Genomic DNA, 15,174 nt, shown 5'->3' on the forward strand with positions numbered 1-15,174 from the left:
CTCACAATGGTTACTTTAAAATCTCAAGATTATAGTCAAAGAAAGATCTGTGACAGCTATAGGAAGTAGGGAAATAAAAAGGGACACCAAATTTGTTACAGTGCCACACAACTTCTAACAGATACTAATCAATAATATTATCTATTACAGTCTTGCATCTTACCAATCCATCTTATTAAAACCATTCAAGAATACAGTACCTCTTATATAAGACATAAAAGCAGACAAAGCTCTTGTAAGTACCAAATGTTGACGTCATCACCTGTCTTCTAGGGAAAGCATCACACAGTGTTCTGAAATTTTCTCAAATAGTTAGCAGTTAACTCAAAAGGAGATAGTGTTTTGGGGGGATTAGCATCATTGATGGACTATTTAATGACCTGTTTGGTTGTAGTTCCCTGGGAGGATAATGTGGCTTAGAAATGCTAAATACTGTAGGAATAATGAAGAGGCTTAGGAATGATAACTGCTATAAGAAGATAAATGGTAAAATTCACATTTCTTGCCTCGCTCCGTCTCTGCCACAGCCTTCAGAGCCATGAGCCATCGCTGATTCTTCTACTTCAGAAACTGGAAGAACTAGCACAGGACTCTTGGGTGCCTGGATTAGTTACTCTCCTTAGTTCTATGGCAACCTAGTTGGCAAAAGCAACTTAAGACAGGAGGGCTTTATTCTGGCTCACAGTTCAGGGATGCAGTCCATCACAGTGTGGGGGTCCTCAAGCCAGAACGTAAGGCAGACCGAAGAGGCGAATGCCTGACTTCACCTGCCTTTCTCTTCCTCATAGGTCATTCCAGGGCCTATCAAGTTGCTCATTGAAATTAACCACCACAGTGCCCTACCAAATCTGAGCTTCCTTGATAAGTCTTTCAATTTAACACTCAATTATCTTCTTTCAGGTATAGAATTTCATTTCATGATGGGGGGTGGGGTAGGGTGGAGAAACATCAGTTTCTTAAAGCTGCCAGCACAACTATATGCTACAGACTTCCTTTCCTTAAATGGGTAAACGATGATGCATGGAGAAAGCCAGTGACAGTACAAAATGTCTCTCGTGGGCTTTTTTTTTTTTTTTGTGGTAGATTTTTCTTTTTTATATCTTTATTTTTTTAATTAAAAGATTTTCTACTTATTTTACATATCAACCACAGATTCCCCTGTCCTCCCTCCTCCTACCCCCTAGCCTTTCCCCACAACCCATTCCCTAATCCCGCCTCCTCCGAGGCAAGGTCTCCCATGGGGAGTCAGCAGAGCCTGGTACATTCAGCTGAGGCACGTCCAAGCTCCTCCTCTGTGCACTAAGGCTGAGCAAAGTGTTTCAGCATAGGCCCTAGGTTCCAAAAAGCCAGCCCATGCACCAAGGACAAGTCCTGGTCTCACTGCCAGTGGGCCTCCTAAATAGTTCAAAGTAAAGAACTGTCTCGCTTATCCAGAGGGCCTGGTCCAGTACCAAGGGGGCTCCTCAGCTGTTGGTCCACATTTCATGTGTTTCCACTAGTTTTGCTAGTTGTCTCTGTACTTTTTCCAATCATGGTCTCGATATCGCTTGCCTGTAGAATCCCTCCTTTCTCTCGCCAATAGGACTCCTGTGTCTGGCTTGTAATAACTTCATCTAAGACTCAAAATATTGGAACCCTAAATCACACTTTGGGGAAGAGTAGAACAGGAGTTGACTGAAAGAAACCTCAGGCCAGTTACAGTCCACACTAGGAATGTCTGAAGACCAGTTTCTTACCATGTCACTTCCCTTGTTCTTGTCTTAATATGATTATTCCATTACACACACACACACACACACACACACACACACACACACGTATATTTAACTCTTAAAAGTCATTTTCTCCTTTACTCTCGCTGCTACATCCTCAGCCATGAGTATTCTCAGGCTACAGAAGAGGCTTGCCTCTAGTGTCCTCTGTGGTAAAAAGACAGTCTGGTTGGACCCCAATGAGACCAATGAAATAGCTAATGTCAACTCCCATCAGCAGATCCAGAAGCTGATCAAAGATGAGCTGATCATCTGGAAGCCGGTGACTGTCCATTTCTGGCTTGATGCCAGAAAGACACTGGCTGGAAGGAAGATGGGCATAGGGAAGTGCAAGGTATTGCCAATGCTCGAATACCAGGGAAGGTGATCTGCACAGAAGGATGAGGATCCTGCGCTGACTTCTCAGGAGATTCCGTGAATCTAAGATTAACCACTGTATGTATCACAGCCTATACCTGGAGGTCAAAGGGAATGTCTCTGAAAACAAGTGGATTCTCATCCACAGGCTGAAGGCAGACAAGACCCACAAGAAGCTCCCGACTGACCAGTCTTAGGCCACAGGTCTAAGACCAAGTAAGCGTGGTAGTATTGGGAAGAGCGCCTCCAGGCCAAGGAGGAAGAAATCACGAGATGTTTTTCCAAGGAGGAAGGGATCAAGAAAGAAAGTTTCCCTCATGTCTGTATATAGCTACCTGTCTGTGGCTTCAGGTGGATCAGTCATAAAAATAAAATAAGCCTTTGTCTGTTGCCCTCTTAAAAAAAAAAGAAAGTTAGTTCCTCCCTCAAAATGATTGCTTAAAAAGCAAAACAAAACAAACACCAAATGTGTTTTACTAATACTCAAAGAATAGGGGCTAGAGAGACAGCTTAGCTGTTAAGAGAGTACACTGTATTTGCAGAGAACCAGAGTTTGTTTCCCAGTATCCACGTCAAGTTGCACACTACCACTTGTAAGTAAAGAACTAAGGGATCCAATGCCTTCTTCTGGCCTCTGTGGACACTGCATTCCTACTCATAAAAACATACTTTCACACATAATTAAAAATAAAAACAAAATCTTTTTAAAAAATCTAATGAATAGTCAAGTTATGGAAGCTTAAGGTGAAATGAATATACTCATGGGTATTATTAGGCACCATTGAAGATGAATCAGTCTATAGGTCCTGGATGTCTTTCCATAGTCTTAACTATTCAAGAATTCAACATAGAAACAAGTGTAGTAACTAACTGTAGCATAGTGGGAATGATTATTTCATACTTGGGATATGTGTGCAGTGCTGACAAAATTACTGATTAGTATTTTTTGGCACAGTTAAAAGCTTCCATATAATTTTTGTCAGGAAATTTGAACAAAAGTAATCGAAAAAGATTTCTGCACACTATATCATGCATTTGAGTAATTCCCAGAGATGCCAGTGTGAGAGCTGTGGGTGAATGGCAAGTGAATTGGGGGTGTCAGGGGTGGGGTGGGGTGAGAATCTGTAGCCGAAGCTCTAAGATTTCTCAAGGCTACAAAAGAGCCAGCATCAGCCAAAGATGAATTTCCCCACAGTACACCATAAAGACTGTGCACCAGAGGATCACAACAATACTGCTAGCATCCCTGAAGAGCTCAGGGAACTCAAGGGTGCTCCCAGGAAAGTAAGCATTGCATTTTTAAAAAAAACTGCCTGGTCTGTGGAATAATTCGTGACAACATGAGAGAGAGAGAATCAGAACTTTTCAGGTTTCTTTGCACCTGGACTTGTCCATGTGCAGCTCAAAGGTCCTAGGATAGGGACTAGATAATGAAAACAGAGGAGGCAGTGATGTGGGCAAGTCAAGAACAAAGCTGAAGAAGAAGCTTGGGGAAGCTTCCACTCAGCTTCTCCAACCATCTCCTAATCCTAGTGAGCATCATTTGTGTAAGTCTGGCCTGTTTTTCATTCAGTTTTATTAACAGACTTACAAACCCTCCAAATACCATATAGCTGTAACAAACAGGTTGATGTAGCACTCGGCACATCAGGTATTGGAATACATACAGTGTCATTTGGGATATGTTTTTTCTTTCTTTCAGATTACAGACTGATGGTGACCTAACCCTTTATTTTCCATGGAAAAGAAATCTAAAAATTCCCCCCCCAGCCCCGCCCAATACTGGCTATTAGCCAGAACAAGATCTGAAACAGATGTCTACCACTATTTTCTCTGCCCTGCTGAGTTGGCAGAGAAATAACATGATTGCCTCTTTCCTAGAGCCTGAAATCAAATGCTCTCTAGACATTTGCTATAGTCTACTCTAACAAACCTCTTCTTTGTGTTGAACTTTCCAGTTCAGCAGGAATGTGATTTACCACAGTGCCAACAACCAGAACGACATTGCTCATGATGCTCTTCCCTCGCCATATCTACTGGGAAATGTGGGAAGATTGTGTGTAGAGGAATCATATAAAATTGTCCTGTACCGGGACAATAGAACTAAGAAAGGAAATGACCTGACACAGAAATGTCTAAGTTCAATGCCTTAGTCAATTTGGGCTGATGTAACAAAACATCTTAGATTACAAAGTATGTAGAGAACAGACATTTATTTTTCCAGGTTCTTAAGTCTTGTAAATCCAGAGTCAAGATAATAGCAGATTCACGATCTGCTTTCCCCAGATGGAAATTTATCCTTGCAGGGCACAAAGGCGAACAGGCAATTTTAATTTGGTTTTATACAGAGACTGATCCTACTTTAAAATGCTCTTAATCTTAAGACTTAATCACCTCCTCAAGACTCCTTAATACTATTACATTTGGGATCTAGGTTTCAATATAAGGATTTGAGGGGTCTTATTAAACATTCAGCTCATGGCAATACTTGTAGGCTTGCTAACTATGGGCTTTAGAACAGGTCTCAGCAGTTAATCAATTGTGTGTAACTGAATAATCTACACATTCCACCCTTTCTTGCCTCAGGTAACACCTGTTCTAGTTTTTGTTTTTGTGAGTTTAGCTACTTCGTATATCTCATATAAATTGAATCATGTTGTATAGGTCCCTTTGCAACTTATTCACTTAGCAAAGTATCTTCCAGATTCTAATGTCCTAATGTTCACAGTCAGGTTTGGTTGATTCTTTCCCCTGGGGTGTCTCTTCTTGTCTCATTAACCCAGCAATACAAGCTTGAAGGCCTATATGCTCCTCTCTGCAGGAACCACATAATGAATTCTAAAAATCTGGCTAATGCACGCGCCTTATTCTCACCCTAGTCTTAGACAGCGACATAGATTGTGTCAGCAACGTAGTTTCCAGTCTTCTCAATTCTCGTGAGAACTCTTTTCAATGAATGCCCATTTCCTTGAATATATAGCAAGGCCACTGGCTGCAGATGAAGGGCATTGGAGAGGCTTCTGTTTAAGCTTCTCTTGTGTGCATTCTATGTCACTGGTGATTCAGAGCCACACGATGATGACACATTCAGAAATGTTCAGCAACAAAGAGCATGCAAAAATGGGGATGGAGAGGTCCTCTGGGTGTCATTGCCGATCCTACAGCCTTCAAAGCAAAACTGCTTTTATGTAGTAATTGTCTTGCCTGAACTTCCTCATCTCCCAGTATTTCTCAGTGCATTACTCCTTAACTCATAAATAACTTTTGCCATGAGACTTGATTAATATTTGAATGACTCTGACTTGACCTTGCTGTCCTAGGTTCAAAATTGCCTGATATCTTTCTTTTGCTTGGGGTAGGCCCATACTCAGTGAGATGCTGGCAAGTAACTTCCAATACTTGATTAGGAACAGATCTCTTGAAAGGTTTTGGGCCCAGGCATAAGAAAAGTGCTCATTGAACTATTTCATTCCTGTCATTAGCCACAGTCTATAGTTCTGGTCTCAGATATATACAATGTTATGGGAGCAACCAGATTAGCATCTTAGTAGGCCATTGTAGATCACCATCCTTTGACAAATTCTCTAGCAACTGTTTCTACTTGGGCCTCTACTCACATTCAAATCTCTTTGGTGGCGCTTTTGTAAAGAGGAGCCAGTATGACTCTTAGATTAAAAAATAAAGACCCCATGGCAAAGCCAAAGCAGTAGATCATCCTGGTCCTTGGCGGTGCCTGTAAGCTATGGATTTGTATGGTTTCGGCAATGATGTTAGTTGCTCCATTCCTCCATGTAATTCCCAGGTCTTTGTATGTTAGCTGGAGCTTGCCTCTCCTTGTCATGTGAGCCACTGCAGCAGCCCTTCACTCCTCTGACCTTTTCCTCAGAGGAGGCATTTTCATAATAATCGTCAATGCAATTCACTAGCTTGATTTGAATGTTTCTTGAATCAAAGGCTCATTTCATGCAACGACAGCAGTTAGGTTGGCAAATTCAAATACACTCCAGCAATCCAGTGTATTTACACAAACTTTTCTGCAGTAAGAGTTCAAATTGTGCCAACGTGTTCATGGAAACTGCAACCAAAAGAGAGCGCTAGCCTAGCTTCTGACGACAAGGGGTCCTCTTTGGCCTGGGATACTTCCCTACAGGAAGCATATCACCAAGTCAAAGCTGTAAGTGCTGCCTCGCTCACAGCTTTATGAGTGACAGGTAACAAGTTCTTTGCCCTGGGGAAGCTCCATCAAGAACGAAGCTCTGGGAACCAACGATCATGCCTCAGCCATTCCCTCCACCACCTTGGTATTCTATGTTATTTAGTGTATTGCCTTAAAACATGTAGGGAGTTAACAATAGTTCCCATCCAGCATGACCAGTTAAAACTCCAGGAAGGTGACTTAGGCAGTATATTGCTACATGATAGAAAGACACAGGCTGTATTCTCTAATAACACAGAGTGTCTACTGCAAGGGTAAATTCAGTTAAAGGCAACTCAATATGGAAATCCTTCCACTTTTTCTCCCTACCTCTAACCTCAGTCTGATGCTTGGTCCTTCCTCTTGGTGTCTCACAGTCTTCCTACTTTCCCTGTGGCCCTTTCAGAGAACTGCTATCTCCCATGAGTGCTACAGAACATACTATCTCTCTCTGGTATAGTCCTTCTGGGGACCTATGCCAGCCAGTCCCCGGCCTGTTACCTGGATGTCCTCACAAAGCCCATGAACTTCCCATAGCACTGTTTCAGCATTGTTCAGCTCTCACTCAATGTTATTCAAGATTGCCATGGCTTATTCATGGAAATAAATTCAGGCTGGTGTTCAAGTATGTTCTGTGTGTGACTCTTGTTTTTTGATTTGATTTCTTCCAGAGTACAATCTTTATAAACTTGCAATGACTATGTGGGAGGGGTGGGAAGGTCAGAACCATACCTCGCCCTCCAAATGTTAATATTATTACACCAACGTCTTATTAGACATGTACTTGACATGCTCGGTTCTTCTTTCAGCAAGTATAAGGTAGGGGGAAAGTAGCAAGTTAGAAAGAAAAGAAAGGAAAAAATTAAGGGAGGAAGGGGAAGAGGGATGGTGGGGCTGTTCTAATTATTTTAATACCACTTGCATCGCCTAGTTATGATCATTTCCTTTCTTTCCACTTCTCTCCTCCAGTCATTCTCTCTCTCTCTCCTCTCCCCCCCCCCTCTCTCCCTCTGTTCTGGCAATTTGTTGTTGTATAACTCCTTATGCTTTCTTGGAGTCTGTAATTCCATTTATGTCTCCTGAATATTTTTGTCTTGTCTTCCCAGGAGCTGGATTACATAAGAGACCTGGAGAAGTAGGCCCCTCACAATTACAGTACCTTTGATTATCCTAGTCAGGAGCAGTAATTGATGTGTTTCCCTGGTTCTCAAAAAGCCTGTGGTTCCAGGAGCTTGATAGACACCAATAGCTTCAGGGTTGGGCCCTTTGTGGGACACAGAAGGATGCCATTAAAATGCATTAATGTGATTCTGTGTTCAAATATATCACTGAAGTTGATCATTTTAGTATGGAATGAATCTCAATATCTATATGGGTAATGAAGCTGTAATATTCCAATAATACATAATTACTATTTTAAATTTATGTACACATCTACTAAAAAAGAATGAAATAACAGCAGCACAGACTATTTGTAGCAGTTTTTTTTTATTGCCTTTGTTACTGCTTTAGAGTCACTGCACTTGCTAAGTGTGAGGAGAAAAAAACAGAGCTCCTGCCTTAAGGGAACAGAGAAAGTTTATCCTAGAGCCAAATTTGAGTGGCCATGGCCCTGGGATAACAGATTTGGGTTATCGAAAATTCATTGTTCCAACGTGGTGGGAGTTTCATGGGGTTTTATAGTTTTACAGAACAAAGTCATAAATCAATGCCTTTTTAAAACGCATTGGTGGGTACATCAGAAGGTGGGTACATTATCAGAAGGTGGGTACATCATCAGAAAGTGTGTACATCATCAGAAGGTGGGTACATCATCAGAAGGTGGGTACATCATCAGAAGGTGGGTTCATCATCAGAAGGTGGGTTCATCATCAGAAGGTGGGTACATCATCAGAAGGTGGGTACATCATCAGAAGGTGGGTTCATCATCAGAAGGTGGGTACATCATCAGAAGGTGGGTACATCATCAGAAGGTGGGTACATCATCAGAAAGTGTGTACATCATCAGAAGGTGGGTACATCATCAGAAGGTGGGTACATCATCAGAAGGTGGGTTCATCATCAGAAGGTGGGTACATCATCAGAAGGTGGGTACATCATCAGAAGGTGGGTATATCAGAAGGTGGGTTCATCATCAGAAAGTGGGCACAGCAGAAGGTGGGTACAGCATCAGAAGGTGGGTACATCAGAAGGTGGGTACATCAGAAGGTGGGTACATCAGAAGGTGGGTACATCAGAAGGTGGGTACATCAGAAGGTGGGTACATCGGAAGGTGGGTACATCAGAAGGTGGGTATATCATCAGAAGGTGGGTATATCAGAAGGTGGGTTCATCATCAGAAAGTGGGCACAGCAGAAGGTGGGTACAGCATCAGAAGGTGGGTACATCAGAAGGTGGGTACATCAGAAGGTGGGTACATCAGAAGGTGGGTACATCAGAAGGTGGGTACATCGGAAGGTGGGTACATCAGAAGGTGGGTATATCATCAGAAGGTGGGTACATCAGAGGGTGGGTACAGCAACATGGGAGAAGCTTCTCTATAGGCCCCAGATGCTATTGAATGATATTTTTAGCTTTTGGATTGGTGGGACCTAGGGCTGTCAGTTAAAAGATTCTAAAAGACTTTTAACTTTTATAGGCAAGGAATGGCTCTTCATGGGGCTAAACCTAGCCCAAGATAAAGTAATTAATGTCTGAAGTTGCAGCATCCCAACCTCTCCACATCAGTTCTGTCAGTCAACAGTCTTTGCAGACACAGCTTCTTTCTAGGAATTCTAATTGGCAGATATAATCCCAAATGTGAAATTTTTAATCATAATGCATTTAAATAAACTTTTTCTATGTCAAACTAGAGTGAACTGACTTATTTATGGAGTTTTCCCCATACGTATGTGATGATTGACTCCATTCTCAAAGCTATTTGTTTATTATAACCTTTTTTGCATTTCATTATGATTTTGTCACTGTAGTAAAGTTAGTATATCAGATTTTTGAAAAGTGAAAAGCAAACTGGAAAATACTTTATTGCCATTAGGAAATTAAGGGGACTGCATATAAACTTTTCATTTGAGATGTGATTTAATTTACAGGCTAATTTCATTTCATGGACATTATCTTGATCTAGTCTGTTATGAAGACATGCTTACACTGTTATATTGTCTCTCTAGTTTTCCACATTGCTTCATTTATTGTACTTTTAAAATTTATATTACCTGCTTTTTCTATTATCCTGGTGTAGTTACATAATTTTTCTTTTTACCTCTTTTTTTTAAATGTTTACGTAATTATACTCTTTTTTCAAACCTCTGTTTTTTCCTCTAAGGGCTCATTTGAGTCACTGACATGCTGATAAATATTACTAGCCATTCTTTTTTTAAGGAAGCATAAAGAGAAAGCCCCCCACCCCACCCCAACACACACACATTTCAAGTTTGCTGGAGGAGAAGTGTTGTTGTTGTAAATATTCCTGTGTTATCCAGCCTGTAACATGAGAGAGCTGGGAGCAATGATGTAAAACTGACCTTCACAAAGGGTTGTGAACGGGTTTCAGTGCCCCATTGTCTGAATTCCTAGTCTCCTGGAGGTTGAGACTTGATTCATTTCATAGTTGTATTTCTAGTTCCTAGAACACTAGCACATGGTCACCATGGCACTTTTTGTTAAATAAACGAAAGAAAAAAGAAGTTCCCCTCCGTCCCGGGAAAGAAGACAGAGAAGCACTTTCCCCAGAGGGCTAGCCTGGTAACTGTATCCTTTGTTCAGCCCCTTCATGAGCCTAAATTATTATTATTTTGTTTTGTTTTTTCGAGACAGGGTTTCTCTGTGTAGCTTTGTGCTTTTTCCTGGAACTCACTTGGTAGCCCAGGCTGGCCTCAAACTCACAGAGATCTGCCTGGCTCTGCCTCCCAAGTGCTGGGATTAAAGGTGTGTGCCACCACCGCCCGGCTAAGCCGAAATTATTTTAAGAGTAAGAATTAGCACTCAGTTTTTGAACAAAAAAAATTATATTAATAAAAGGCACACTGTAGATATTTTACATTCTGGTATCATATTTCTGAATATAGCATGTAGCAAGTTAAAATAAATCCCATTAAAACAAAAAAGGTAGAAAAGGAGAAAGCCTGGGAGGGAGGGAGGAAAATAGTACCAAATGTTTACTGAGTCTCTATGTTATATACGTGAATTGCATTATGTGGGTTATAGTGTAAGATTAAGAATGTTAGTTCTAGGGATGGAGAGATGGCTCAGTGGTTAAGAGCACTGGTTGCTCTTCCAGAGGTCCTGAGTTCAATTCCCAGCAACCACATGGTGGCTCATAACCATCTGTAATGAGATCTGGTGCCCTCTTCTGGCCTGCAGGGACACATGTACGCAGAACACTGTATACATAATAAATAAATGAATTTTTAAAAAAAATAAAAACATTAACTCTAGAGGAATTCCGGTTCCTGGAAGAAACAGTTCCATGTCTACTTTCTTATTGGTGATCTTTGACAGATAATTAATATTGGTAAAATTATTTTGGCCACTCCACGTAGTTAAAAGGATATTTATTTAATGGCATAACTCACAAATTAAGTGAAAGGTAGGTCGCAGGGTCTGGGAAAGGTGTATCACAGTCCAGTGGTGTTCTCTGGAGCTCTGCTCAGTCCACCTCCAATGTTCAGAGAGCGCACAGAGAGAGCACTGGCCCATCCAGCTCTCCAGGCGCCTCCCCTGGCCCCGCCTCGTAGGTGTGACAGTTTCCAGAGTCTCAATGGGGGTTGGAACTTCCAGATCCAAGCTGGAATGGCTACCCACTACAAATTAATTTGGCTATTGCCTTCGTTACCTGTTTGTGTTGCTGTAAAAAGTACATAATAAAGATACTTATTGCTAAGTTTGACCTCTAGTATAAACAAAATGCATTTTAGCAATAATTATTTTATGAAAGCCTTCAACACTATGAAGCATGCACATGTGCTAACATTACCTTTTAGATGAGATAGCTAAAGGACATGGGTTTGAGTTCTTTATCCAAATCTACATAGCTTACTCACAACGCTGTCCTCAGTGGAAAAAAAGGTGTGGAATCTGAGTGTAGAATACATTCTGAAACCTCAAAAAGGGTTTCTGATTTTTGCTTTTTGGGGGAGGTGAGTACAGCTATAAAATATAGGAGAAACCCAAGGATAACCTAAAATAATCAGAGGAAAAAAAGGAAATGAAAGGGTAACATAATACATGGTATTAAAATTAATCCCCCTCATCTATTTTAATGACTTAATATCTAGTTACTGTTTTCTATACTTAAAAAAATGTAACCATGAAACAAAATTCATTTCTCATCACTTAAGAACAGTGATGCAAAAGGCAAGTTGTTGGGCAAAGAAGATTTGTTTTGGAAACTGAAGATGATAAAGACTCATCAGCAGATTCCATGTTATCTTTGGGTTGCAGGCATGAGGTCTACATCCAGAACAGTGGGGAAGCACACCAAATAGGTGGGCATCAGTGCAATGTACAGATTTTAAGTTTTCTGTCCTGTGGCTTCCAAGACAGTAGGATTCTGTAAATCTAAAAGAAAAATGACTGTGTAAAAACTGTTACTGCTCATGTATTTCAATCCTTTTCCTAAGAGGAGTTCATTGTGCATTCAATGCTTAATTTACAAAGGGATCCTTTCCCAGAGGAAAGCCATAAAACTTTGTCTCTCTGGTTCAGCCAGGAAATAGAACAACAGTATCTTGCTCATTCAGTGACTTCATGCAGAAGTGTATTGGGGACTATGGGGGTTCAGCCCCTCGATAGTCCCCTCCCAGGGTCTGGGAAGAATCTACAACCAGCTGATGATTAATCTTTGATGAGAAGAAATGAATCTATGTACACGAAACTCCTTAGTCCATATACTTTATTATTCTGTGTCAGTTACAAGCTTATATTCTGCTCTCATATTTAGCTCATTTCTAGCCTGGTTTCTCTCTACACTTGTCTGCGGTCCCCCCTAGGTTCTATCTTAATTCCTTCATCTAGTTCTGCCCCTCCTAGATTCTTATTCATCTTGTTCTTTCCCATATCATCTTCTCTCCCATCTCCTTCTCTCTCCTCATCTCGTTCTTCCTCATCTTGTTCTTCCCCATCTGGCTTTTCCTTATCTTCCATCTCATTTCTCTAGTAGTCTCTTCTAGCCCTTCAATCTACTTCTTCCCCATCTCAGTTTGTTCCTCTCAAGTTCTTACCCATCTAGTTCTTCCATTCTCTTCTCTTCTCTGTCCTCCACATGCCCTGGAAGTCCTGGTATATATACACTTACAAGCAGTATTCCCTTAGCAGTGCAAAGCCAGGCTTCCAGGGTCAAATGGAGGGGTGATAAGAATCACATAGGGAGGCAATAACCGTTAATTATCATTTGCAACCCCAAAGGGAAGTGACCAATGGGGAAATGAATTAACTAAAGGCTAAATTCAGGTAATATCTAAGAAGAGGGCTCTTATATGCTCAACTATAATCTTAAACGTGATTGGTAGAAAATGTTAAGAATCTATAAGTTGCTAGGTCAATGGGAGAAAATAAAACTGTCTTCTTTTTTTCCTGTGACTCATATCTGTCCAAGCTATCTGCCATTTTTTTCCCACAGGGTAGGGGGAAAGTGTGCTCAGTCGCTAGGCAACCTGTGTACAGCTAGATGCCTCTGGTGATAGTTAATGGGAGATCTGGAACTAGAGGTAAGATTTGGGAAAGGAGGAAGTAAAGCTTAATTGGCACATCCTCCAGACCTTCTCAAACAGGTAGTCGGATGCTTAAGTCTGTTCTTAGAGAGTACAGAGGTATCTCTGATAAAGTACTTTCCTCCATCAGGGGATGGACCTGGCCGGATGCTGCCAATGATGATAATTATAGGGAGGCTTGAACTGGGGTTCTGGCTGAGCATAACTGTCAGTGCAGAAGGTTATTCAAATATTCCTAGAAGTGGTTAGATAAGGAGTTAGAGGTCTATAAAGTTAGTAAGACTGTAAGAAAGGAGGGTCTGAGCTAAATTGTGTAAAGCTATTACTGAACATCCACCTGACCTAGGCGATGTCTCTTTGTGGAATTTGTCTTAAATCAGGAGACTTGCATGTGGACTGTTATTACTGCTAGTCCTTGAAAGTGGCCAAGGGAGATATCTGATTCCAGAGAAAGCCTTTCCTGAGGCAGTTCTCCAAATACCTGGAATGTGTATGTCCAGAGAGTGATCAGTTCACACTGTTAGCCCTTCTTAGGGAAAAGTCCATTGGGAAAACTATGAAGGCACACATGATTTTCATAACAGAAGACAGCTGATATATAACAAGCCAAGTAACACCAAGAGCTCCTTGGAATTTGGCTTCCTCTGGAGGAATTCCCTGATTCCTCCAGGTGACTTTGCCATAACCAGCTAAGTTCTTATGATATATTCCTGAGGCCTGCAGCAGAAGTGTCATCTACAACAAAGCTCAGTGAAGAGATGAATAACGACTTCACCAGATATGCGACTCTCAAATTAGTAGTTTCAAAGTTCAGTAGAGGGTTGCTTAGATAACAACTATTCAAGGGGAATAGTATCCAAAATCAAGTATCAGATATGTAGTACATAGTTCAGTACTTACTGTGATATTTGCAGGACGAACATGACTCTCTACAGTGATAAAAGTATACTTGGCAAAGGTCCAGGAGAGATTGTGAAGTCACTAATTGCCCCAAAGTGTTTCAAAGTGTAGTCTTGCCAAATCAGTGGTTGGTCCACTTAAATTGATATCTACCAATTTAAATTTTCTAACACCATTCTTAAAAGGTGAATATAAGAGTACAATTTGAAAAATTTGTCTGATAATCTGAATACAGAGGTGGGTCTGTATCTTCCAAACACCCATAGAAATAATCCCTTGCCAGATTATTAGACAGGCTGGAGGCTCTGCTGATACACCCCGTCTTACAAGAACATAAGGGAATCAATTGTACTGATTGTTGTGAATGGCACAAAGGGATAATTTCAAATGCTTCTAGTTGAAATCCTAATATGATGAATGCTTCATTTATAATTCACTTTCATGTGAAACTGGTGGATAACTGAGAGCTCATTTAAATTCAACAATGTTGAAAAAATACCCAGTAAGTTACATAGAAGTTACATTCTACCAATGTAGAATTAATTCTCTCTCATTAATCTTCTCTTCTCTACCTCTCCTTTGTTAAGGTCCACTATGAGCAGGAAATGGGACTCAAACTCTTCAGAAAACTGGAATCACACCTGGAGTAGCAATGACACACAGCATCCCTGGTACTCTGATATCAACATCACCTATGTGAACTATTATCTTCACCAGCCTCAAGTGGCAGCGATCTTCATTAGTTCCTACTTCCTGATCTTTTTCCTGTGCATGGTGGGAAATACTGTAGTTTGCTTTATTGTAATAAGGAACAAACACATGCACACTGTGACTAATTTCTTCATCTTAAACCTGGCAATAAGTGATTTGCTGGTTGGAATATTCTGCATGCCTATCACATTGCTGGACAACATCATAGCAGGTATGTTGAGTTGTGTGAAGTATAAAGATGCCCTCAGAAAATGTTTCCACATATGCTCAGAGTCAGAGCATAGTCATTCATTCATTCATTCATTCATTCATTCATTCATTCATTCATTCATTCACTCATTCATTTATACATACTTATTGAGTGCCCTGAAGTGTTCCAGGTGATGATATCTTCACAAGATGAAGATCTTGTTCACATTCTAAACAAAACATGTAATGATCAAATAGATGTATGGTTTGGGAACAAGAACTTCCTTCCCATACTTCTGGGTCCATGTCATTATTTTTTTATACCATCTTACATGGTCTAGAG

The 15,174-nt window shown here is 40.8% G+C and overlaps 1 protein-coding gene and 1 pseudogene across 5 annotated transcripts in view; both read left to right on the forward strand.

Moving 5' to 3' along the window:
- Npffr2 (neuropeptide FF receptor 2) overlaps positions 1 to 15,174 on the forward strand; it is an 86,767-nt gene that overhangs the window by 59,246 nt on the left and 12,347 nt on the right. For 3 of the 5 annotated variants that reach the window (XM_076546593.1, XM_076546594.1, XM_006991661.3), the window contains exon 2: positions 14,519 to 14,853. In XM_076546593.1, coding sequence (XP_076402708.1) covers positions 14,526 to 14,853 — 328 coding nt within the window. In that variant the 5' untranslated portion in view covers positions 14,519 to 14,525. Of the gene's footprint in view, positions 1 to 10,502; positions 11,808 to 11,849; positions 13,029 to 14,518; positions 14,854 to 15,174 lie in introns of those variants that run through there. The other 2 variants (XM_076546596.1, XM_076546595.1) reach the window with 2 other exon arrangements.
- On the forward strand, positions 1,691 to 4,282 carry LOC102916981 (large ribosomal subunit protein eL19 pseudogene; annotated as a pseudogene).

This window comes from Peromyscus maniculatus, chromosome 10 (assembly GCF_049852395.1).
Source record: "Peromyscus maniculatus bairdii isolate BWxNUB_F1_BW_parent chromosome 10, HU_Pman_BW_mat_3.1, whole genome shotgun sequence".
Classification (NCBI taxonomy): Eukaryota; Metazoa; Chordata; class Mammalia; order Rodentia; family Cricetidae; genus Peromyscus; species Peromyscus maniculatus.